At 58.5% G+C, this 24,124-nt stretch overlaps 3 protein-coding genes across 8 annotated transcripts; 2 read left to right on the forward strand and 1 right to left on the reverse strand.

The window, feature by feature from the left end:
- The first annotated feature begins 103 nt into the window (after positions 1-103).
- Positions 104-10,360, forward strand: ATG9A (autophagy related 9A). Of its 2 annotated transcripts, none has more exons than XM_082285277.1 (14): positions 104-272; positions 504-546; positions 1,864-1,929; positions 2,225-2,386; positions 2,490-2,631; positions 3,577-4,325; positions 4,652-4,805; positions 5,027-5,206; positions 6,034-6,279; positions 6,570-6,790; positions 7,202-7,319; positions 7,489-7,711; positions 7,854-7,996; positions 8,076-10,360. In XM_082285277.1, exons 1-14 carry the CDS (start codon positions 170-172, stop codon positions 8,112-8,114), a joined length of 2,589 nt encoding a protein of 862 aa, XP_082141403.1. In that variant the 5' UTR covers positions 104-169; the 3' UTR covers positions 8,115-10,360. The 2 variants fall into 2 exon arrangements, with proteins under 2 accessions (XP_082141403.1, XP_082141404.1); XM_082285278.1 differs by having other exon boundaries at positions 8,101-10,360.
- Positions 10,361-10,585: 225 nt separating this feature from the next.
- ABCB6 (ATP binding cassette subfamily B member 6 (LAN blood group)) lies at positions 10,586-17,570 on the forward strand. Of its 3 annotated transcripts, none has more exons than XM_082285453.1 (20): positions 10,586-10,698; positions 11,559-12,090; positions 12,615-12,752; positions 13,037-13,226; positions 13,434-13,526; positions 13,783-13,975; positions 14,055-14,176; positions 14,258-14,367; positions 14,456-14,521; positions 14,657-14,782; positions 14,871-14,947; positions 15,053-15,116; positions 15,213-15,298; positions 15,404-15,461; positions 15,637-15,741; positions 16,142-16,316; positions 16,612-16,724; positions 16,834-16,928; positions 17,108-17,176; positions 17,266-17,570. In XM_082285453.1, exons 2-20 carry the CDS (start codon positions 11,575-11,577, stop codon positions 17,390-17,392), a joined length of 2,523 nt encoding a protein of 840 aa, XP_082141579.1. In that variant the 5' UTR covers positions 10,586-10,698; positions 11,559-11,574; the 3' UTR covers positions 17,393-17,570. The 3 variants fall into 3 exon arrangements, with proteins under 3 accessions (XP_082141579.1, XP_082141580.1, XP_082141578.1); XM_082285454.1 differs by having other exon boundaries at positions 10,617-10,747; XM_082285452.1 differs by lacking the exon at positions 10,586-10,698 and adding an exon at positions 10,878-10,954.
- A 345-nt stretch (positions 17,571-17,915) lies between these two features.
- Positions 17,916-23,781, reverse strand: ZFAND2B (zinc finger AN1-type containing 2B). 3 transcript variants are annotated; one of them, XM_082285472.1, is made up of 9 exons: positions 23,684-23,781; positions 22,856-22,950; positions 22,296-22,427; positions 21,508-21,659; positions 20,948-21,055; positions 20,709-20,778; positions 20,091-20,167; positions 19,364-19,442; positions 17,916-19,107 (listed from the first exon to the last, which is right to left on the reverse strand). In XM_082285472.1, the coding sequence occupies exons 1-9, from the start codon at positions 23,736-23,738 to the stop codon at positions 19,069-19,071; spliced, it is 807 nt and encodes a 268-aa protein (XP_082141598.1). In that variant the 5' UTR covers positions 23,739-23,781; the 3' UTR covers positions 17,916-19,068. The 3 variants fall into 3 exon arrangements, with proteins under 3 accessions (XP_082141598.1, XP_082141597.1, XP_082141599.1); XM_082285471.1 differs by having other exon boundaries at positions 19,364-19,445; XM_082285473.1 differs by lacking the exon at positions 23,684-23,781 and adding an exon at positions 23,073-23,109 and having other exon boundaries at positions 19,364-19,445.
- Between the last annotated feature and the right edge of the window lie 343 nt (positions 23,782-24,124).

The raw sequence follows: 24,124 nt of genomic DNA on the forward strand, positions 1-24,124 counted from the left end.
CGCCGCGGGTCCCGCCCCCGCGCGTCCATTGGCCGTCCGCGTCCCGCCCCCCGCTCGCCATTGGCCGCCACGCCTGCCAGTCGCGGGCGGGGCCGAGAGGGCCGGGCCGCGCCGCGCCGGGCCGGGCCGGGCCGGGCCGGTGGCGGCGGCGGCGGCGCGGGGCCCCGCCATGGCCCATTTTGAGACGCAGTACCAGCGCCTGGAGAGCTCCTCCACCGAGTCTCCCCCCGGTGGTGGCGACCTGCTCGTCCACGTCCCCGAGGGCGCCAAGTGTGAGCGACGGCACCAGCACCGGGGGTTGGGGCCTGTCCGGCGGCGGGGTGCGGGAGAGACCGGGGACGCAGGGGAGCCGCTGGACACCGAGGGGAGCCGGGGTGGCGGCTGCGGGGCTGGTTTGGGGCTTCGGGCGCCAGAGGCAGCGGGGAAGGGGTAGGTTGTGCCGGTCACAGCACCAAGGGTGGGTGTGCTGAGGGCCCCTCACTCTGTGTTGCTTCTTCCTTCAGCTCCGTGGCATCACATCGAGAACCTCGACCTTTTCTTCTCTCGCATATCCTTTTGCAGGGCGAGGGTCAGGCGGGTTGTATCCCCCTTCTCCCGGCTTTAAGTCCTGGGAAAACATGGAGCTTGGTGTAACTTGGAGCTTGTGCAGTGTCAGCCCCTTCCTGTAGGACACTACACAGCTCCAGAGACGTTAACAGAGCCCCCACCCCTTGGGATGCGGTCACTTGACACAGGGTCCTACAGGTGTTTCTAGGAACATTTGCGAGAGTGGCGATGGTACTGTTGTAGTTACAGTTAATGCTTTATATTCTTAACAGGATTTTATTGGTAGCGTGGCATTTACAATCAGAGTAGCATAGGATTTCTGTAGGCAGAATCAGTGTAGTACAATTTTATAAGTAGCATAGAACAGAATTTCATAGTATCTCTTAGTCTGTGGTTTCTAATAATCTAGACTCTCTACAGATCTGGTCATATCTTAATATATGGTTTGCTGTATCATCATAACAATCATAATGTAGACTCAAAAATCACATAAAAGAATGCGAGTCAAGCAGATGACAATGGGGGTGTCCCTGGTACTGCGGGGTCTTGGGTCTCACTGTCCGGCAGCAGCTATGATACAAGTTCCCACTTAGGATTAGTAACTCCATGATTTTGTGGATAGTGCTCTGGGTGCTGTTATTACTTCCCTGTTCTGTGACGGGGTCATCACCTCTGTTGGGTTGGCCGTGTGCCTGGGACCTTCAAGGACAGCACGGAAGAGAGTAATCAGCCTGGTGCCAAGGAATCTTGAGGCCAATAGGGAGCAGAAGGAGGAACCCATTTGATTTTTCTACTTGGTTCACAGGACCTTCAGCACCGGATAAGTGGGGAAAGGGTGACCTACTAACAGATGACACACTCGGTGACAGAGAAGGGCTGCTTGCTTTATAGAATGGTGTTAGTTATGCTGACTACATTGCTGGGGTCAGGACCAGGAGCTAGGTGCCACTAAATGCGTTTTTACCTGTCTCTGTCTTGTTCTGCCCTACCATGCCCTGCCCTATCCACCCTTGTGCAGCCTGAGTGCAGGCTGAGTTTCTGCTCTGTGCTGGACAGACCTCACTATGGGTGTTGAGTGGAGGAAGAAAAGAGCATGAATGAAGCCAAGTCCTTCTACCCTAGCTGTGCTTTACCTGGGCAGAGTGTGTTTTCCTGCAGTGGGGAACCAACTTGCTGATGAGTAGGGGTGGAAGAGATTTTCTCTTGGTGGTGAAGGGAGACTTGGCTGAGGAGCTGTGGAATACCAGTGGGACAGAAGCCTCTCCATCCTTCATCAGAGAGGAGTCTCCATGCTGTTCTCCTTGACTGTAGCTTTCACGTCTATAACCTGCATCAGAAGAATGGCTTCACGTGCATGCTCATTGGAGAGATCTTTGAGCTCATGTAAGTGCAGGTTCTCCTCTGTTGTGGCTGTGACAGCTGCTGGGGAACAGCCAAGGGCACTTGCCAAGCTCTTGCGGCTGTGTGGGTGGAAGGGTTCCTTTCATAGTTGTTGTCTCCCCTTCATTAGGATTTTCCATGCCCCAGACCTGCACTTCACTTTGAGAAACCATTGCCTGTGAGCTTTCCTGCTGCCACGGCTGTGGGATTGCATCTCCATGGCATATGACCCTGGCTGCTTCATGTTTTGGGGCGGAGCAGAAAGGTGATTCCCTCACAACATTCTCTTTTTTCGCAGGCAGTTCATCTTTGTGGTGGCATTCACCACCTTTCTTATCAGCTGTGTTGATTATGACATCCTCTTTGCCAACAAAGCATTAAATCACAGCCAGCATCCCAGCGAGCCCGTTAAGGTGACTCTGCCAGATGCTTTCCTGCCTCCAAATGTCTGCAGTGCAAGGTAGGGGCAGTGGAGGGCATGTTAGCCACTGCTCTTGTTTTCTTAAGTACTCAGGGCTCCTGTCTGGGCCTGTATCCCACTACTTGCCTCTTCTTGCTTGCAGAATCCAGGCAAACAGCTTCCTCATCTGCATCCTGGTGATAGCTGGAGTTTTTTGGATCCACCGACTTGTCAAGTTTATCTACAACATTTGCTGCTACTGGGAGATTCACTCTTTCTACATCAATGCCCTGAAAATCCCCATGGTAAGTCTCTGAGCCAGGGGCCACATGCAGGGCTGCTGAGGGTCATGGGAGGCATTTGCTGGCTGGTTGCAATTTGCCTTTACGCCTCTCCAGTTCTCAGTTGAACTGAGCGCTCTTCTCTCTGCTCCATAACCACATGGCCTCCTTTCAGCCTCTTCTCCAGCAGCCAGCTTATTCTGTGTTAACCCCTCTCTGCCCGGTCAGCCTCTCTGCCTGCTGGTGCGTGCTTCTGCCATATGCCACCCAGTATGTGTATTCTTCAGCGGTGGCCTTTTCTGTGATGCCTTCCACAGAGAAGGCATAAGCAAGGATATCCTCATACCTCTCTGAGATGTGGACAACCTCAGCTTCCTTGTTTACTTGGGAGGTTTGGAGCTACTTAGTTGTGAAGGTCACACAGGAGATCAGTGTGTCACAGATGGGGTTTGAGGCTGGCACATACATCCTAGTCCAGAGTCCTTGCTCTAATGGACAACATGAAAAGGCATCCTTTTCACATGATGTGCGCATCCTTTGAAGGGAGAAAGTGTCTTGAGAAAGATGGGGTGAGCCAAGAGGCTTGGTTTGTCCCCAGTTTTTCCATGGGCTCCCTCTGGGACACTGTTTAAGTCCCTTCCTTGTTTGTTTCTCCCTACTGACTCCAAATGGCAGCTCTGGGAGGACCCATGCAAGCCTGGACCTGTGTTTGTGCCTCCAGGGAAGCTGGTGCACAAGTGGCTGGGAAACAGTCATCTGTGCTAATCTAGGGGATAAAGGGCACCAGGGCAAGGTGTGGGGTTTGCCTGTTGCAGGCTGAAGCAGTGCCAGAGGCTGCCTCATGTCCTGCTGTTATGGACTTTGTTAGCACCCCAGGTGCGTGCTGGGAGCTGCCACTTCAGTGGGCTCAGCCTGGCTTCTGTCCCTGGATGCTTCTTGCCCCTAATCTTGCTGCTTGTCCCCTTCCAGTCCACCCTGCCCTACTACACCTGGCAGGAGGTGCAGGCTCGCATTGTGCAGATCCAGAAGGAGCACCAGATCTGCATCCACAAGAAGGAGCTGACAGAGCTGGACATCTATCACCGCATCCTTCGTTTCAAGAACTACATGGTGGCCATGGTGAACAAGTCACTGCTGCCCATCCGCTTCCGCCTGCCCCTGCTAGGAGACACCGTCTTCTACACGCGTGGGCTCAAGTACAACTTTGAGCTCATCTTCTTCTGGGGTCCCGGCTCCCTCTTTGAGAACGAGTGGAGCTTGAAGGCCGAATACAAGCGGGCCGGGAACCGCCTGGAGCTGGCTGAGAAGCTCAGTACTCGCATCCTCTGGATTGGCATTGCTAACTTCCTCCTCTGTCCCCTCATCCTCATCTGGCAGATCCTCTATGCTTTCTTCAGCTACACGGAGATCCTGAAGCGGGAGCCAGGCAGCCTGGGTGCCCGCTGCTGGTCTCTCTATGGCCGCTGTTACCTCCGTCACTTCAACGAGTTGGATCACGAACTGCACTCACGCCTCAGCAAGGGGTACAAGCCAGCTTCCAAGTACATGAACTGCTTTATCTCCCCGCTTCTCACCATCGTGGCCAAGAACGTGGCCTTCTTTGCTGGCTCCATCCTGGCTGTGCTCATCGCTCTCACCATCTATGATGAGGACGTGCTTGCGGTTGAGCACGTCCTGACCACGGTCACCCTGCTCGGGGTGGGCATCACAGTGTGCAGGTGAGGTGGGTCTGTGCTGCCCCTGTGCTCCTGGCAGCGCTGTAGGGAGCAGTGGGGCTGGCAGCAGTCCATGTAAACACGCTCTTGGCTTGCAAATGGATGTGAATCTGCGTGAGTGAGGGACATGGCTGGGGAGAGGCCAGACCGGGCTGGAGAAAGGGGATAGTAGTGATCCTGGCTGCAGTGGTTGTATGATATGAGGGCCTGGGCTGGTTGGAAGGTTACAGGTGGAGCTGTGATATGGGCCAGTCACCGTGCCTTCCTAAGATGACATCTCCCAGGAACTGAGGTGTAATGCTGTGGTGTTTCCCTGTCCTGTCCTGCAGGTCCTTCATCCCTGACCAGCACCTGGTCTTTTGCCCAGAGCAGCTGCTGCGAGTCATCCTGGCACACATCCACTACATGCCTGACCACTGGCAGGGCAATGCCCACCGCTACGAGACCAGGGATGAGTTTGCCCAGCTCTTCCAGTACAAAGCGGTGAGCTTGGCTTAACTGGGGAGCTGGGGACTCGCCCCTATTCCTGCAGGAGGGAGAAGCTGCTGGAGAGCTCAGCAGCTCCTGGGCTTGTAGAGGAACAAGGCAGCATCCTCAGAGATACCCTGCCGCAGAAGACGGAGGGCCACATCTAGGGGCTGCCTTTGGGATTGTGGGTTTTTTGACCCTCAAGCTTGTGCTGAACCCATTATTTCTGTGCTCAGGTCTTCATCCTGGAAGAGCTTCTAAGTCCCATCATTACCCCCTTGATCCTCATCATCTGCCTGCGGCCCAAGTCCTTGGACATTGTTGACTTCTTCCGTAACTTCACCGTGGAGGTGGTGGGCGTGGGTGACACCTGCTCCTTTGCCCAGATGGACGTGCGCCAGCACGGCCACCCAGCGGTAGGTCCTGAGTTGCCCACTGGCATGTCTGGTCCTTTAGACCTATGAGAGGCCCTAACTCACCACTTCTGGCAGCTCACAGCCCAGCCACCCACCTCTTGGTAGTGTGTCTGGGTTTGGCAACACAGGTCACCAGCTCCAGAAGGCTCTTGTGGCCCAGCTGTGATTATTGACCAGATGCTTTGGGAATCAGGCTGTGTCATTTCTTTGATGTCATTGCATGTTTTCACAGCCAAGGGTTCTGTGTCCTCAGGAGAGTGGAATGGGGATATTTGGACATTTAGAAAGTGTGACCACTAAGAAGCTGACCTGCTTGTGCTCAGGAGAGAATCGGCCTAGAGGAAATGGGAAGCATTTTCCATTGTGCAAAATCTACGATGGAGGGAAAAGGGGTTCATTTTTTTTGTGTACCTGGGAATTTGGGTTACTTGTCTAGGGAAAGACTTCCTAGTGACACAGACGTGAACGAGGAAGGAGGTGAACTCATTGTGGCAGGAAGCTTTTAAGAAGGAATGTCCTGCTGTGAGCTGGAGAGTGCAAGATAAGGCATTCAGCTCTGTATCTTGTGACTGTTACCAGCTCCCCAGTTCCCTTGCAGCAATTCATGCTCTGGGATGGAGGTGGAACACACTGGGCTTGTTGCTTCTTCCCCAGGCTAAGAGGGCTGAATGAGCATGGGGACTTTCAGTGTAGCACCTGCTACACAGGGAGCCATGGGCTTGATTGGGCTCGTGTTGCATGCTTTGCCCAGACTGATTGCAAGATTTCCAGGGCTGGCAGGGTTGTAAAGCAGATCCTGTCTCTTATTACCTGTCTGTTGTCCACAGTGGATGTCAGCAGGAAAGACGGAGGCCTCCATTTACCAGCAGGCCGAGGATGGCAAGACGGAGCTATCCCTCATGCACTTTGCTATCACCAACCCCAAGTGGCAGCCACCCCGTGAGAGCACAGCCTTCATCGGCTTCCTGAAGGAGCGGGTGCACCGGGACAGCAGCGTGGCACTGGCTCAGCAGGCTGTGCTCCCTGAAAATGCCCTCTTCAGCTCCATCCAGTCCCTGCAGTCGGAGTCAGAGGTGCCCAGGCTCAGGGCATGTGGGTTGTTCTTGGGGTGCTTACTAGATGCTGGCAAATTCATTGTCAGGCCCTCTGGGCAATTTTGCCTTTGTCTGGGATGTGTCTGGGGATGCAAATGTGATAGATTAGCACTATCTGGGACACTTCTGGGTTTCTAGAGAAGGTAACAGCTTGTCCTAGAGCTCTGTGAGTTGGGAGAGGGGCCAAGATAGCCCAGCTCTGTGTTTCTGGTGGGATCAGTCCTCCAGCTCTGCACAAGACAGTGACTCTTTCCCTTTCGACTCTGCAGCCTCACAGTCTGATTGCCAATGTGATAGCGGGCTCCTCGGCGCTGGGCTTCCACATGAGCCGGGATGGACAGGCTTCCCGCCATCTCTCGGAAGTGGCCTCAGCTCTGCGTTCCTTCTCCCCACTCCAGTCTGCCCAGCAGGCTTCCAGTGGCTTCCAGGCATCGGGAAGGGATGGAGAGGGAGCCCAGCCTCGTGGTACCAGTGCCATGACAGCCTCTGGGTAAGCTGCTGGCTGGAGAAGGGCAGCCAGACACCTTGCACATTCCTTTACCCTTTGTGCAAATTGCATCCTGTTGTCCTAGATGCATGGTGGCATTTATCTTGGACAGCAAGGGACATTCACAAGCAGAGTAAGACCCAGGATTAGGTGCTAGGTGCTAAGGCTGGCCCCAAAGGATAGAGTAAGGGTCCTGTTGTTCTGTAGGTACCACAGTGGTGAGAGACCCCCATGTAGGGAAGAGGCAGTGCCATAGCAGGGCTGGTCACCTTGTGTAGTTGGGGAGATGCTGCAGAGTGCCTCTTCGTACCCAGTTCAGGAGCTGATCTCAGTGAGCCTGACATTAGAGTGGAGAGGGGCTGGGCAGTGTGGGGACCCCTGGGTAGCAAACACTACTGGTGTGTTCCATGGCAGTGCTGATGCAAGGACTGTGAGTTCGGGGAGCAGCGCCTGGGAGGGTCAACTGCAGAGCATGATCCTGTCGGAGTACGCCTCCACTGAAATGAGTCTTCATGCACTCTACATGCACGAGGTGAGCAACCCAGAGCTGGGCTGGCCAGAGGGGCACGGAGCAAGGCAGGCAGGGAACTGCCCTGTCTGTCGTGATGAGAAAACCAGTGTGTATGCAGTGCTGCAGAGAGGGTGTGTTTGGGCATCTGGTTTCTCCCACACAGCTGAGTCACTCATGTTTTGGCCTGCAGTTGCACAAGCAGCATGCCCAGCTGGAGCCCGAGCGGCATACTTGGCATCGAAGAGAGAGTGACGAGAGTGGGGAGAGCGCCCATGAAGAGCTGGACGCTCAGCGGGGTGGCCCCGTCCCCATTCCCCGTTCTGCCAGCTACCCCTTCTCCTCACCTCGGCAGCCTGCCGAGGAGACGGCCACACTGCAGACTGGTTTCCAGCGGCGATACGGTGGCATCACAGGTACAGGAGCCAGGGCAGAGGTCTGAGTTCAGGTCAGAGCTCTGTAACCGATGCCCTTTATGGACTGGCACGAGCAGCCTGCCTGCTGTGAGACACTGGCAGTCCCCCAAGTAGCTAATCTAATATCTTGCCTCTCTTGCAGACCCAGGCACAGTGCACAGGGCCCCATCACACTTCTCCCGCCTCCCTCTGGGAGGCTGGGCCGAGGATGGGCAGTCAGCGAGGCACCCAGAGCCCGTGCCAGAGGAGAGCTCAGAGGATGAGCTTCCGCCACAGATCCACAAGGTAAGAGTGATGGCTATGGCCGAGAGCGGCAAGGTGTGCTCTGATGCCAGGTTGGGGTGCTGGCAGCTGGTCTTAGTAGGTGCCACATTCTCTCTGTCTTGCAGGTATAGCCTGGTAGACTGGGGATCTCATGGGGCTTGCAGTTTGGGAGCCACCTGGGCAGCAAGATGCGGCATCAGCTTGTTTCTTCTCCGGTCCTGAGTGGACATTTTGTTGCCATCAATTGCCGAAGAGACAAAACTGCCAGGCTGGCGGCTTTGCTGTGGCACCTTGTGTCCAGCCATGTGTCAAGTCAGCGCCACTCTGACTTGTGGGGTGAATGCGTGTGTGAGTACATAACCTGTGTCCATGTTCACATCTGTGTTGTCCATGTCAGAGGATCTCTGCAGAGCCTGTGGAAGCTGACATGACTAGCAGTGAGGAGCTGCTAGTGGACTGACTTGGAGGTGGCAGCAGCAGCTGCTCTTCAGAGGGATGTGAGATGGCATCAGCTCCATCGAGATGTGCACCCGAAGCTGGGACCTGCCACCAAAATGAGGGCAAGAGTTGTTGAGGGTGGTCTAGCTCAGCCTGTAGCACCACACTGCCCTGCCTGCAGCCCTGAGGAGGTGCCTAGGACCACGTGAGTCCTCCCAGAGAGGACCAGTGTTGCGCCCTTCAGCCCAAGCAGGACAACAGTGGGGCAGTCACCCAACGCTCTGCCCTAGCACCCTGCAGAGGGATGGGCCCTGGTGTCTGCTGCTGGTATGAGTACAGGTGGGATACAGAGCTGGTGGGAACAGCTCTGGCTCGATCCAGGGGTGCTGCAGCTCTTCCCTGACTCATGACAGCTGGCCCATTCCCTGCATGCAAGGAAAGGTCATTGGGGTGACGCCTCTGTGCCGGGGCAGCAGCATCCTCCCCATGTGTGGCACCCATGGGATGTGGGCTACTAGTGGGCCCTCCTGCAGTGCCAAAGACACCCCAGTGTGGAGCAGCCCGGCATCTTCCAGGAGTGCTCACAGCCCCCTCAGAGCCCACCCTGAAGGGTGTGTTGGTTCCTTTTCCCCAGGCCCAGAAAAGGCCTCTTTCCCCATGCTCGGGTGCTGTCGTACTGGGTCTGTCCTCCTGATGCAGCTGTTCCTGTGGAACTGGGCCTTTCCTCTTCCCAGGCAACGGCTTTGGTTCATCTCGAATCTTCACCCAGAGGTTCCCAGCTCCTCCTTTCCTCCTGAAACCTTCCTTTTGCTTGCAATACGGTTTCAGCTGCTGTGGAGACCATATACCATGCAGCTGTCTCATGCCTGGCAGAGCAAGGAGGGGCGTCCTGAACCCAGAAGGGAGAGGCACAACTCAGCCCAGCCTTGGGATGGTGGTGGGGAATCAGGATCCCAGCTGTGCAGTGTGACCTCAGACAAGAACATCCCACCATCCTTCTGTTCTCCCTCTCTTCTCTTTGCAGTTTCTGGGGGTTTGCATCCCAGCTAACTCCTGCCCACAACTTGCTTTCCATTCCCCTTGCCTCTGGCACGGGCAGCTTGCTTTTGCCATGCCCTCTGTGACCACTGCACATCCTCCTCTGCTGTCCCTTCTTCTCTCCCTTCTGCCATCCCTCTTCTCCTGCCACGGTTATTGCCCTCTGCCCTTTGAGCCTGGGACGGCTCCAAGCCACCTGCTGCCAGCACTTCTACACCCAGGTAGCCTGGGCATGAGCAGGGCTAAGGGGGCTTGCACAGGAGCAGGCTCTTTGGGGGGTAGCAGGCTCCCTGTTGCCATGGGGATGGCTGGGCAGGGCTGGAGCTACCACTGCTCTGGGGTCTGTATGAGATCAAGCAGTGTGTGCTAAAGCAGAGCTCAGAGTGGGGATCAGCTCTTGAGTGCTGGGGTCAGGGCTCTGTGGACCTGGGTGCTGCTGGGGTCCTTCCACGGAGAAGTGGCTGCATCTGCTCCACAGCAGCTTCAGCTTGGGACTGTCATGGCTTGATAAAAGGAAGCTGAAAGCACATCTCCCAGGAACACAGATTTTCCAGTGGCTTCTCTTGGCACCCAGGCTGCTGCCTCCCCTCTCTGGGCCTATGGGACACTGTGTCTGGGCTTCCCAATGGAGTCGCTGCTGGTCTGTACAGCTGAACGGCTGGAGGCAGTGCCCTGGGGCAGGGGGAAACTCTGGATCTTTCCCTGGGCTGGCAGGAGGGAGAGGCCAGGCTCAGCAGGCCCAAGTCTTTGCCGCATGTTTTGCTTGTGTCGTCAGTGTCCCATGTGCATGGCGAGCCACTCTTCCTCATCTCCTCCTGAGATGCGCAGGCACGGGGGTCCTGGGTATTGTACCCCCGTGCCCTTGCTGTACAGCTGTATAGCCGTCTAATAAAGATGGGGTGTATCATCCCTGCCTGTGTTCGAGTCTCCCTTCGCTCTGTGGTACCGTGCAGCCCACCTTGGCCCGGCCTGCAATGGTAGCAGAAGGCTGTGAGGAGCTTGCCGGCTGCTCCGGCGGCACTGGGAGCTCCAAAGGAGCGTAGTCCCAGCCACGGGAGGAGGCAGGGGCTATATTTATCCTCACTGCCGTGAGGGCAGTACCGCGTCCTGCCTGACCTCTGGCGGGAGGCCCCACCGGGGCTCAAGGGGCTATCGCGGTACCGCAGGGCCGCGCTGACGGCGGCGATAAACGAGAGCGGGGCGTCTCCCCGCGGAGGCGGAGACCCTCCGCTGCCACCGGCCTAAGGGTGCGTCCCACAGCACCGACCCCTCCCCATCCCCGGCGCTGCGGGGGAGGTCCGTGCCGCCCAGGGCTGGGCACCGGGGCCCGGGGAAGGGACACACGCCGGGGTAGCAGTGCCGGGAGCGAGGCGGGCGGGCAGGAGCCGGCGGTGCCGGCGCGGGGCGGGGAGCGGGGCGGGGCGGAGCGGCGCTGGGGCCCGGCTGGCAGCGGCGGGCGCGGCGCGGAGCCCGGACCGGGCCAAGGCTGGCGGCCCGGGGCAGGTGAGGGGACGCGGCGGGGCCGGCACGGCGCTCGGGGCGACACGGCGGCGACGGGGCCGCGGTCGCCTGTCCCGGGCCTGAGCGACGCCGGCACCGCCCGGACATTGACCCGGTGCGGCCTCTGCCTCGCCCTCCGCGAGTGTTTCCCGACGTGTTCCTGTCTTTGCCCTTGCCTCTCTCCTGCACGGCCCCGCGGTTCCCCGAGCATCCTCCGCATCCCCGCCCCCCCCCCTCCCCCCCCCGCCCGCACTGCCGCTGCATCACCCCCGTTGCTCCCTCCCACCTGAGGCTGGTCCCAGCTTCACTCTGCCTTTCTATCCCTGCGGCTCCCGCTGTCATGTCCGAGGGCATCCCCAGGGGCTGGGTGGCTCTGGGGGGCCCAGTCTAGTGTTGTGCTCCCGTCCAGGGCACACAGCAGGTGTGGCCATCCCCATGCAAAACTGGCCCTGCTTGCATGCACCGCTGTGTGTGTGCTGCATGCAGCATCTCCTGTGTGTCCATGTCCAGCGGTACTTGCCCCTGCCCCATGAGGGCCCTTGCTGCTTGGCCGTGCTGTCCCACTGTGAGTCCTGAAACCTTGCCTCGTGCTCTCTTCTCTCCGCAGCTGGTGACCTGCCAGGATGGCCGTGCTGGGAGGCTACTGTGAGGGCAACAACTCCATCACCCAGGCCTGGGTCCAGCAGGGCTTCCAGCCCTGCTTCTTCTTCACGCTGGTGCCGTCCGTGCTGCTGAGCGTCTGCCTGTTGCTGGGCGCCCTGCAGTATGCCTGCTACGCCCGCTTCAGCCGTGCCATGGAGCCCAAGTACATTCCCCGCTCCCGCCTCTACCGCATCCAGGTCCTGCTGTCCCTGTTCCTGGCCCTGCAGCCCTTTGGTGGGCTGCTGTGGCAAGGAGTGGGGCTGAGACGGCTCTATGGGTATATGTTGCTGCATGCCTGCCTCTGGACCCTCAGCTGGGGCTGTGCCATTGGCCTCCTGCAGCTGGAGCATACCCGGGTGCTGGCCCATGACCGGACACGGGGCCATGGCACTGTCCTCCTCCTCTTTTGGGCACTGGCCTTTGCTGCTGAGAACCTGACCCTGGTGTGCTGGAGGAGCCCTCTGTGGTGGTGGGCACTGGAGGACACCAACCAGAAGGTGGGCTGGGGGGCTGTGGGCAGGGAAACAGTGCTTTTGAGGGAGGGAAGGGCTGCCACATGATGGTGTGGGGATGGAGTATGCATGTCATGACCTACCATACCCAGGGTGTATACAGTCCTGGGTTGCACCCACACATCTGCCAGATGTTTCAGTCCCAAGCCCAGCTAGCACACACCTCTCCATGCCCCCACCCAGCTCAGCTCCTGCTTCTACCAGGCCCAGACCCAGGTGCAGAAGTAGGGGTGTTTGCCTGCTTCCCACAGCCCTTTGCCCCCTGCACCCCTTAGGGTAGGTGGTGGCATGGAGCCAGATGAGGCGGGGAGGAAGGAGGGAGGGGGTCTGAGTGCTGCCTGAGGTGCTGTGCTCAAGCAGGGACTCCCACTGAGCTGCATGGGCTGTCCCCTGGTACACTGCACCCCATCCCCATGCCCTGCTCATTGTCTCTCTGAGATCATACCCATCCCATGCCCAGGGTTGTGCAGAGGTCCATCTGAGACACTGAACTCTCACTCTCCATTCAGGTGCAGTTTGGCTTCTGGCTGCTGCGTTATATCTGCACATTCATGCTCTTTGTCCTGGGCATGAAGGCCCCAGGGCTGCCTCACAAGCCCTACATGCTTCTGGTGAATGAGGAGGAGCGGGATGTGGAAAACAGCCAGGTGAGTCCTGGGACTGAAGCAGTTTTAGGATATAGCCAGGAGGGCGCTGCGGATAAAATGGAAATACAGCTGCCCTGGGATCAGCATCTTCGGGAGATGTGGGAGGAACAAGGTTTAGGGCTGCCTAAGCTCCCTGCTTGCTGTCAGTAGGATGCTGTCAGTCCTGTTTGGAGGATGGAGTAGGCACTCTGGAGTGGGGCTGGTTTTCTTGGGATATTGTCCAGGGCCATTGCCAGCTGGGTTGGGGTGCCAGGGCAATGACTCCTTGGTCTCCTCTCCCCCAGCCACTCCTGACTGATGCCAGCAGGACGACCTCCACCTGGAAGGATTTCCGGAGGAAGCTGCGGCTACTGGTGCCATACATGTGGCCGAGGGGCAACCACCTGCTGCAGGGGCTGGTGCTGTTCTGCATGGCACTCATGGGGCTGGAGCGGGCCATCAATGTCTTCGTCCCCATCTACTACAAGAACATCGGTGAGGCACCTGGAGCTTGGTGTGTGAGGCTCGCCACAGCCTCACCAAGTGCTGGGGGGTGTGCAAGTGACCTGGAGGGCTGCGGGGGTTTGGCAGGAGCAGAGTCCAGGGGGTCAGGGTCCAGCGCTGGCTGCTGGGGCTGGTTCCCACAGGCACCCTGGGATGCTCCCTGTCCCTCCATCCTCACCCTTGGCACACTTCCCACAGTGAATGAGCTGACAGTGGGTGCTCCCTGGCACACCCTGGCCTGGACTGTCTGCAGCTATGTGGGGCTGAAGTTCCTGCAAGGTGGAGGTGCTGGTAAGGACCACTGGGAAGGATGGGGCACTGACGAGAGACCATATTGAGCACATCATACCAGTGCTCGGGTGGCCAGGGAAGCCCATATGCCCCATCACTGCTGCTCTCTCTGGGAATCAGCAACCAGGGCTGGTCCCAGGTTAGGGAGAGTGAGTGGGCTTCATCCCAAATCCCCCTTTCCCAGCTGGGCTTTCTGAAGTCGGCTGCATGCCCCAGTGGGGCTGATCTCAGTTGATATTTCCATGTTGCCCTGCAGGTTCCACTGGCTTTGTGAGCAACCTGCGCACCTTCCTGTGGGTGTGGGTGCAGCAGTTCACCAACCGGCAGGTGCAGGTGCAGCTCTTTGCCCACCTGCACGGGCTGTCCCTGCGTTGGCACCTGGGGCGTCGCACTGGTGAGGTCCTGCGTAGCGTGGACCGGGGCACCAGCAGCATCAACAGCCTGCTCAGGTCAGAATGTGCCCGTGGGGGGTGGCCGGGCAGCCCCACCGAGCTGGGCTGATGCCCCATCCCCCTTCCCACCCCCCAGCTACATTGTCTTCAGCATTGTCCCCACCATTGCGGATATCGTCATCGGCATAGTTTACTTCACCTCGGTCTTCAGCGCCTGGTTTGGCCTCATCATCTTCGTGTGTATGAGCCTGTACCTGAGTGAGTGGGGGGATCAGGGTGCAGGGCTGCCAGGCTGTGGGGTGGCAGGAGCCTTCCAATGGAGCTTCCTCCTGTCCACAGCTCTGACCATCTTCATCACCGAGTGGAGAACCAAGTACCGTCGGGACATGAACACACGGGACAATGAGGCCAAGTCCCGGGCCGTGGACTCGCTCCTCAATTTTGAGACGGTACTGTAGGCATTGGGGGTGGTCACTGAGCACTGCTTGGTGCTGCAGGGGACTATTTGGGCACTGATACCAGCTCTGTGTCCTGTAGGTGAAGTACTACAATGCAGAGAGCTATGAGGTGAACCGCTTTAACGACGCCATTGTCAAGTACCAGGTACAGGGTGCTCAGCACCTTTGGGGGCACCAAGGGGGAAGAAGTCAAACCTCACAGGCACCTGTGGGGATGATGGAGATCACCATGGGTCTGGTTTGGAGGCAGCAACATCCCACAGGACCTTGTTTCTTCCAGGTCTCAGAGTGGAAGGTCAGTGCCTCTCTGGGCCTCCTCAACCAGACCCAGAACTTGGTCATTGGCCTGGGGCTGCTGGCGGGGTCCCTGCTCTGTGCCTACTTTGTCACTGAAAACAAGCTGCAGGTAAGGCTGGTGCCAGCCTGTGCAGACCCCTGCTGAGGTGGGGCCCTGGGGCTGGTGGTTACGGACCCCTATACCCTGTCCCTTCCAGGTGGGAGATTTTGTCCTCTTTGGCACCTACATAATTCAGCTCTACACGCCACTCAACTGGTTCGGGACTTATTATAGGTAATGCTGGGAGCTGTGAAGGTACCTGGTGTCCCCCCTCTCTGTGGGTGACTGGGTCGGTATCTGCTCCCCCAAACTCTTCCCTCTGGTCTTTGCCCTCTTCAGGATGATCCAGAACTCCTTTGTGGACATGGAAAACATGTTTCAGCTCTTCCACGAGGACCAGGAGGTGGGTGCCACCTTTCCTGGACCTTGCTCCCTAGCTCAGCCTGTGGTCCTGCCCTGGGGATAGGCTGGCTCTGAGGCTGCACCTCTCCTTCGGCAGGTGAAGGATGTGGTGAATGCCAGCGACCTGCACTTGGAGGCTGGGCATATCGAGTTTGAGAACGTGCACTTCAGCTACATGGATGGGTATGGGGCACTGGGCACAGGGTGGGACAAATCTGCTATGGGATCTGGCACAGGACTGTGGGGCCATGGAGTGGCCCTGAGCCCCTCTCTATCTCCCTCTCCCAGGAAGGAAATCCTGCAGGACGTCTCTTTCTCTGTGATGCCTGGGCAGACCCTGGCTCTGGTGAGACTGGGACCTTGAGTGTGGGTTCACTGTGGGAGGGAAGGATGGGGGTACAGAGGCTGGAAAATACGAAGGTGGGAAGGACCCCCAGCAGGGCCAGCCCTTTCCTGTCCAGCCCCTGGTCTCCAGGAGCTGGGAATTTCCAATCTCCAAGTCCCTTTACCTTTGTGTGCAGGTGGGACCTTCAGGCTCCGGAAAGAGCACCATCATCCGTCTGCTCTTCCGCTTCTACGATGTGCGGGGTGGCTGCATCCGCATTGATGGGCAGGACATCTCCCAGGTGAGGGGGAGGGCCTCCAAGGACTGGGGGGGGACACACCAGCTCATCTGGGCCTAGCAGCACTGCTCGGTGCAGGCACTGGCACCTCCCCAGGGCAGGGGTGAGCACACAGCCCCCACGGCCCCTTTGCAGGCTGATGGCTGTGCCAGAAATGGGCTGATGGCATGACTGCAGGACCCCAGGCTGAAATGCTGGGTACTGACCAGGGCTCCCTGGGAAGGACTGGGGCACTGTCAGGGCCCCCCGCTGCTGGGTGGAGATGCAGCTGAGCCTGCGGTGCAGGGTGACCCTAGAGCACCTTTCAAGGAGTGGGGCTCGTGGTTGAGGGTAGGATTGGGTTTTGGGAGGATCTTTGCATTGGGTGTGCGTCTGCCTGAGCCCTCTCCCCCCTGCCTCCCAGGTGAAGCAGGCTTCGCTGCGTGCTCATATTGGGGTGGTGCCCCAGGACACGGTGCTCTTCAATGACACCATCGCCAACAATATCCGCTATGGACGGATCCTGGCCACTGACCAGGAGGTGCAGGAGGCAGCCCGGGCTGCTGACATCCATGACCGCATCCTTTCTTTTCCTGATGGTGAGGCCCCTGCAGTTCCCTCTATGTTCCCCTGCTATCCCAGGGTCCTCTAAGACCTTCTAGCTGCCCTCACGGGTATCCTCGGGTGACATCTCCCACGGGGACACCTGCACAACTCTGTGCCTTGCTTTGCCTTTCCTTGCCTTCTTTCCAGGGCTCTAGATCAGCCCCTGGACAGGGATGGGCTGAGGCTCCACCACGTGGCTGTGGTCACAGCAGGACCTCCAGGGCAGCAGGTCCCCATCTCCACTTCAGAGGGCACCAGCACAGCACATTTCTGCTTTTGTGCCTGCAGGATACAACACCCAGGTGGGAGAGCGGGGGCTGAAGCTGAGCGGGGGTGAGAAGCAGCGCGTCGCCATTGCACGAACCATCCTGAAGGGTCCCCACATCATCCTGCTGGATGAGGTAACAGCAGCGGCCCCAGCCCAGCCTTACCCAGCTCTGCAGCAGAAATGTCCAGCAGCTGCCCACACTGCCTCTATCCCTTCCCCATGCTGTGTCTCCCCCCTTGCAGGCCACATCTGCACTTGACACAGAGACTGAGAGGAACATCCAGGCTTCTCTGGCCAAGGTCTGCGCCCACCGCACCACCATCGTTGTTGCACACAGGTAGGGAAAAGGGGAAAGGGCTGATCTGGGAGGTGCTGGCCAGACCCGCACAGAGGGGCACACAGACCTGCCCCCTGCTCAGGAGGTGAGAGCCCCTGGGATTGCAGCTCCTGGCACTGTGCAAACCCTCAGGAACCCTCTCCCCACCAAGTCAGGATAACACCCGCTTTTCTCTGCAGGCTCTCCACTGTGGTGGGCGCAGACCAGATCCTGGTGCTTAAGGATGGGCACATCGTGGAGCGAGGGAGGTGAGCACAGGGACAGAACTGGGGGAGGGGATCCCCTCCCTGGCTCTGGGGCCAGCTCAGGACTCAGCATCCCTCCCCTCTCCTTACAGGCACGAGGAGCTGCTGCAGAAGGGAGGTGTGTACGCTGGCATGTGGCTGCAGCAGCAGACAAGGGACGAGGGTGAGAGCAAGGAGCACCATACTGAGAAGCCCCAGGGCAGCAAGAAAGGGTCATGAGCATGACCAGGAGGCTCTGCTGTGACACTGACTTGGGTCCAGGCCCCCACACTGCCTGGGAGTCTTTTACTGACTGCACACTGGGGCCCTGCCTGCCCTAGAGCTGCAGGGGCTTGGTTGGACACTCCACTACATTTGTACATGTTTGTTTTGCTGTTGTGTAATTTCTTAAACCAGGTCCTTCCCAGGTCCATGCCTGTGTGCTCTGAGCAGGGTACACGCCTTCTGGTGGGGGCAGGCAGGGTTAGTGCCTGTGCCCTTGGGTCAGCCAGCAGCTCTGCCATGAGGTTGAGCTCCTTGAGCTTAGGTGGGCAAGGGGCTGAGCAGGCTGTCAGTACCTGCCCCATCCCCACACAAAGGGCTGAGCTTGGCAGGGCGCTGCACCCCAACAGCAATGGAAAAGCAGGGCAGCTGGTGTCCCCTCACCCCTATGTGCCCCCCACTTCAACCACCATCCACAGAGATGTGCCACTCTGGGCTGGACACCAAGTGACTGCTCCCTCAGGTACCTCTGTACCTTGTGCTATGATCCAGCTTTTATTTTCTCCCAAGCAGCACTTTGACAAGTCTCAGCATTCCCTGGACCCAACCTGAACTCCCCTCCCTCAGCTGCTCAGAGCAGGACAGCCCAGTCCTGTGCAGAACCAGGCACAGCCCAGCAGTCAGGAACAGTTCCAGCAGCAGGTGGGAAAGCAGCACAGCTTTGCATGGCTGCAGACCCCCTGCAGGAGGCCAGCAGGACAAATCCCCCCCACCCAACCAGGCTCATGGCTTTGTTTATAAGGAGGGGTTCTGTGCTACTACTATCCAGGAGGGGATCCCTGGCAACACAGCTGGAAGGAGGGAAGCATTCCTACCCCAGCAGCATTTAAACAAGGCCCTGTTGAAGTTTAGGGCAGCAGAGAGCAGCCAGCAACAGGAAGGCAGCTGCAACCATCCCGTGTGAGCGACGCTGGCATTCAAGTCACCGCCAAGGTTACTTATATTAAACCAGAAATGCAATGCAGCTCCATTCAGTCTCAGAGAGGCCTTGTGCCCCAGCCGAACACGGTAAGGCCCAACGTGCTCTTGTGCATGCAAACAGCAGGGAGGCACCAAGGGTGTGGGGAGCGGGGGAGGAGCTGCCTTCGCGCTGCTGGGAGGCTGCACATTCAGCTGTGCCATGCCCAGGCAAGAGACCATCCCAGCCACATTTGCTCTTTGCTGAGGAGCTGGCACGGCTCTCCCCAGAGCATGGAATCCAGCCCCCCACTACTGCAGAAGGCAGCTACATCCCAGCTGTATGTCTTGAGCATGCAGAGATGTCCCCACACGGCTCTGCCCTCGCCCCACAGTCCCAGCAGTATTGGGACATGGCGGTGGCAACTGTGGGTAAGTGCAGACCCTGGGCTGCTGCTTGCTTTGGTCAGTGTGTGTCCAGCCTTGTCCTGTACAGTCTTCACCTCCCTGGGAGCATCAGGAATTTGCTGCACTAATTTTATATAGGTACTAGGGCTGAAGTGTCAGTGTATATTTGGTGGCTTACAGCTCCCAGGGAGATGAGCTGTCCTTGGCAAGGGGCTCTTGTTACCAGTGTCCAGGCCAGAACCCCATGGCATCCGTGTGGGAGGCCAGAGCCACTCCTTGGGTCACAAGTGGGATCCTATGTCCGCTGGCACACCCTGCCTCACACCTGCCTACGACATGCTGCAGTTTGATGGCTTTGAGCTGTGCGCCTGGAACAGAAAGATGCACACAGTGAACAAGGGAAAACAGGCTTCTTCCTCTCTCCTACAAGAGGGCACATCCAGTGCCCAAGTTCCCAGAGCTGTGTGCTCAGCTACTGCCCCAAGGCTGGGCTGCCCTCCTGGTGAGGAAACCCAGCATAGACAGAGCCCAGAGGAAGGAGAACCCAGGGAGGCCCCCTCCCTCACACAGCTGGGCCAGGATCAACCCCACGACAGCACACAGCCCATAGCCAGCCTCACTCACCTGCCGCTGTGACTGCTGGTACTCGGCTTCGCTTGCTGACAGTGCCTGGGCCAGTGCCAGATCCTCCTCCTCCTGTGTGCTGCTGGGACAGTGGTGCATTGTGTACCCCAACCTCCCTCAGGCTCATCAGCCAAGTGCTCAGAGCCCTTCTGGGTTTCAGCATCTCACTGCAACCCCCTAGCACATCTAAGGGCAAGGAGCAACTGAGGATCACTCTGAACAGGCATGGGGCTGGGGAGGGAACAGAGGATCCAGCTGGGGCTGGCAGCCAGGAATCTGGGCCAAGGAGAGCCATGTTAAGTCCAGTCTGTAAGAGGGTGCTTTTAGCAGCACTGGGCTCTGTGCCTGGGGACATGAGCTCCTAGCTGTCCTCCATGAACACCTCTACTCCACCTGTCATGCTCTGGCCAAACCCATTAGCTGGGTTAGTGGTCAGAGAATGGTTTGCCCTACTCTGTGTGTCAGTCACTGTCCCCTACCAGCACCCCTAGGGCTGAGGGCCTGCTTGCTGAACAGAGTTCCCTGATGGCTCTGGACTCTTCCTTTTTTCCCCTGTCAGCTAGAGAGGCATCATATGGAAACACGTGCTGAGAGGAATGTTATCCCAGAGCCACATGATACTTCCCCAGGCACCTTTCACCTTTCACACACAGGGTGGGTTCACACCACACACCACACCACACCACACCACACACCACACCACACACCACGTGTTTTGGGGCTGTACCTGGGTGGCTGTGCTGAGCTGCGTGCTGACTCTGCCAGGGACATCTCCAGAGCTCGCTGCAGTGCCTCTTCCTCACTCTGAAACAAAACACCTTATCACCAGCTTGGCCAGGGTGGGGGGCAGGGGGCAGCCCTGAAAGCACATGTGGCAGGTACAGTCTTTCCTGGCCAAGAGTGGGCAAATCTCCTCTCTCCAGGAGGCCAGACACAGCCAAGGTGAAAAACTGGGGCCCTGGACAGAACGGCAGTGTTCTCTCCCTGCCCACAGGGACACATCCCTGCCTAGTAATGCAGGAGTATGCCAAGAATACCAGTGGAAAGCAACTTCAGTCTCCTCCTCCAGCTTTTGCTTGTACTACAGAAAGACAACACCCAAGGAAAATGGCTGGTGCACTTTGTCCCTTTGGGGAAAGCCAAGCACCAAGCGCAGCTGAGAGCTGTCATCTGCAGGCACCAGAGCAAGCTCTGATTTCCCACAGAGCATCCAGGATCACTGTCTGCCAGGGAAGGCCCAGCTAGGAGCACAGTCACCTACAGAGTGTGGACTAGAAAGCACTTGTTGCAGTCACTTCCTAGAGGGCACAGAAACCACCCCAAATGCCCAGGCCAAGCCACTCACCAGCCCGTTCTGCAGCATGACAGCTGGAGGGGAGGTGCTGCGAGTCTGCGACGCAGATGCTCTACTTCCCCTGCAAACAGAACAGAAGCTAGGTTATTGTCAAGGCAGGGAGCCCTGGTACAACTACCAGTCCTGCTGAGGCACAAGAAGCAGTGAACTGTCACTCTGGTGTTCCACAGGGAGCCAAGCTGAGCCTAGTCATGCCCACCTCAGAATTACAATTCAGGCCATCACCCTACCTGGCAGAGGCTGGAGAAGAGGAGCTGTCTGCTGGCCGGGCAGGTCTGCTGCTCGATGCAGTGACTATTTTGGAGGAGGATGCCTGGGCTCTGGTAACTGCAGCGTGCCTAGGACAGACAGGACACCTATGAGAAACTGTTTTACCATCATGAGCAATTCCTAGGCATTGAACACCATGGGAGATGAAGCTGGATAAGCAAGACACCTCCCTGGCTCCTCTTCCTCCCATGTTGTGGCTGTTATTGCAAGAGTTTTAAGTGCTACTTCTCTCCCTGAAACCCTGTACCAGGATAGGCAGAAACCACTGGCTACAGAATAAGGGGCTGGGGAAAGAAGCAAGAGCAAAGCAGTCAACAGGCAGTACTGATAACTTTTGCTGCAGGAGAGATGGTGCATACCGCTGTGCTTGGCGCTGCTGGAGAACACCCCGGCACACAGGGCAGGGTGTGTGAGAATGCAGCAGTCCCAGACAATGGGCCAGGAGATGGGCTTCTTCCCTGTCACCTATCTGGCAAACACAGCCCCACTCCTGCCAGACTGTCTGTTCCCAGGCCCTCACCCTGCTTTGGAAAGGGGACGCCCTGCCCCACTGCAGTCATGGTCCAGGGGGTGCCGGTGCTTGAGGCAGTAGTTCTTGTGGCACTGGTCACAGATCACCTTCATCATCTCCTTCTGCTTGCAGCCAGGCTTCAAACACTTGTTGGTGAAGATCTGAAAGATGACACAGCAGTGGTGAAAAGGAGCATGTGCTGCGGGGCTGGGGCTGTCCCTTCTCTCCATGCCAGGCTCTGGGCACTGACCAGCCTTCCCCACCAGCGTATTTCCTGCAAGGCTCTGAAGTTTGTCTCTGAATACTGGCTTTCTTTAGATAGTTCATTAGTAATTCACTGGTGCTTCAGTCTCCATAGACAAGGGTCTCCACAATCACAGAATGCACAGCAGGAGAAAGAGTGCCTTGCCCAGGGACTCCTGCCTTCCATGCCAGTGCAGTGGGGACAGCCCAGAGCATTCCAGCTGCTGCTGGGCTGGATTCCTGCAGGGCCAGCTCCCTGCAGCAATTTCATCTCCTGGCAAGATGGGGTAGCTAACTGCTGATTACATTTTCCTAATAGCAGCATGCAGTTTCCCATCCTTATATCCCAGGTGGCTGCCCAGCCCCACTCCATTACCACCTTGGTCCCAGACTGCCTCCACAAAGCCCTGCGGATGCGTACACCTCCAGCTCACCAACCCTCCCTGACATTAGCCTGTGTCAACAGAGACAGCACCAGGCAGGGCTGGATCTGTGTTGTTTTCATCCCATTCCCAGGCTCCATCAGAGACCTGGCAGAGCCACACAGTATATACCTTGCGCTTGCGTTGTGCAGGGTCAGACTTGCAGTCACGGTCAATGTGCTCACCCACCACAACATCAGGCATCTCCCCCCGCCTCACAGGGACCGGGGTGTTGCAGAGGGGACATACTGGGACCTGCACATCCTGCAGAGACAACAAAAGGGAGCTGGGAACAGGTAACTGGGCAACCTTGAGTGCTGAGCAGTCATCTCTCTCCCTTTCAGGACCTGCCTACCATGGCTTCCACAGCTTCAGCTGCTGTTTGAGATCTTGCTCGTGACCCTCCAACCAGCTTGCACAGCAGGTGCAGAGGCACAGACATACACTCTGGGAAGGGAAAATGGTATGGCTGGGAGATGCCCAAACCATTTCATGCAGTGGGAAAGGGAGGGCTGGATGTTTGTGGCACTGAGATGCAGATCCTGGCTTTCAGGGACATCCTCAGACTCAGTACACATCCCAAGGGGGACTGCTCAAGTGACCAAAGTCACCACAGATTATTATGACCAGTGGCTAGAAAAGCTCAGTAGCTCCGTGTAGGAGGGTGGATGAGATCTGCTCTCTGCACTTACCTTCTTGTAGGCAGAAGTGCAATCATGCTGGGCGTAAGCGATGTGGTCGGTGCAGAAGATCTGCTCACAGGCATCGCACTTCAGGGGGAGGAAGTCTAGGAGCAGGGATATGGCATGGGCAGAGAGCATAGAGATCAGCACAGCCCAGCCGCAGCCCGGGGGCCTCCCCGACTTCCCGAAGGCACAACAGTGACCCGCGGCAAAGCCAGGGCCGCACCTCTCATCCCTCAGCACGGAAACAAAAGGGCTACAGGTCCACAGCTACATCTCCAGAAATACCAAAGGCTCCTCCTCAAAACGTGCCGTCCCCGAGATCAGGAGTAGCATCCTGAATCACACCGAGCTCCCCGTGGGCTGCCGGCCTCAAACCGGTGGGAAGTGATGCCACAGCCGCCACGGGGTTCGCCACCGGGATAACCGGGGTATGGACGGACCCAAGCGGCCCCGCCGCGTGCGGCCTCCCCAGCCTACAGCACCGAGGGCCGGCAGCGGCGATGTCTGCCCGGGCCCTGCCCCGCTATCCCCGGGCAAGAGCCGCTGTCCACCCGGGTACAGCCACCGGCGGAACCCCCGGTCTACCGGCACCGACAGCCACCCCCGCCCTAGCGGGGCACCCACGGGTAGCGGGAAGGACAGGGACCCCTCCGCCAAGGGCAGCACGGGCGACAGGGCCCTGCCTTTAAGCCCCGTTACCGAGCGGGCGCCCGGCGCCGCCCCGCCGCCTCCCCGCAGGCCGAGCTGCTCGGCCCGTGCCGCCCAGGCCCAAGCCCGCGGCCGTCTCGCCGGCGCACGAGCCGTGCCCGCCCCCCGAGCACCCCCGGCGCTCACCCAGGCGCTGGCAGGCGGGCCAGGAGCAGTGCGCGCCCAGGTCCGGGAACTCCATGGCGGCACTGCCGCCACCGGCGGCCCCGCCGCGCCCGCTTCCGGCGGGGCGTCACGGGGCGGGAGCAGGCACAGCCCCGCCCCGGCACAGCCCCGCCCCGCGGCTCCGGGCGGCCCCCCGCCCCTCCGCGTCCCCTTCCTCCGGCAGCACCCCGGGGATCCGTGGGAAGAGCAGCTCCAGAGACCTGCCCCGGCGCTGAGGGACGGCTCAGGGCAAAGGCGGAGTCCACGAGGGCCAGCGCCAGAGCCATCCTGCCGTGCCAGGCCAGCAAGACGTGTCTCTGCCCCCAGCTTGAACTTTTCTCTCCATCCTTCCTCCCCTGCCCCAAGGGGCACAAACCACGGATCCTGCCGTGTAACAGAGCTCCTGGCTCTATTCCAGCCACC

This window comes from Coloeus monedula (genome assembly GCF_965178545.1).
Source record: "Coloeus monedula genome assembly, chromosome: 7".
Lineage (NCBI taxonomy): Eukaryota > Metazoa > Chordata > Aves > Passeriformes > Corvidae > Coloeus > Coloeus monedula.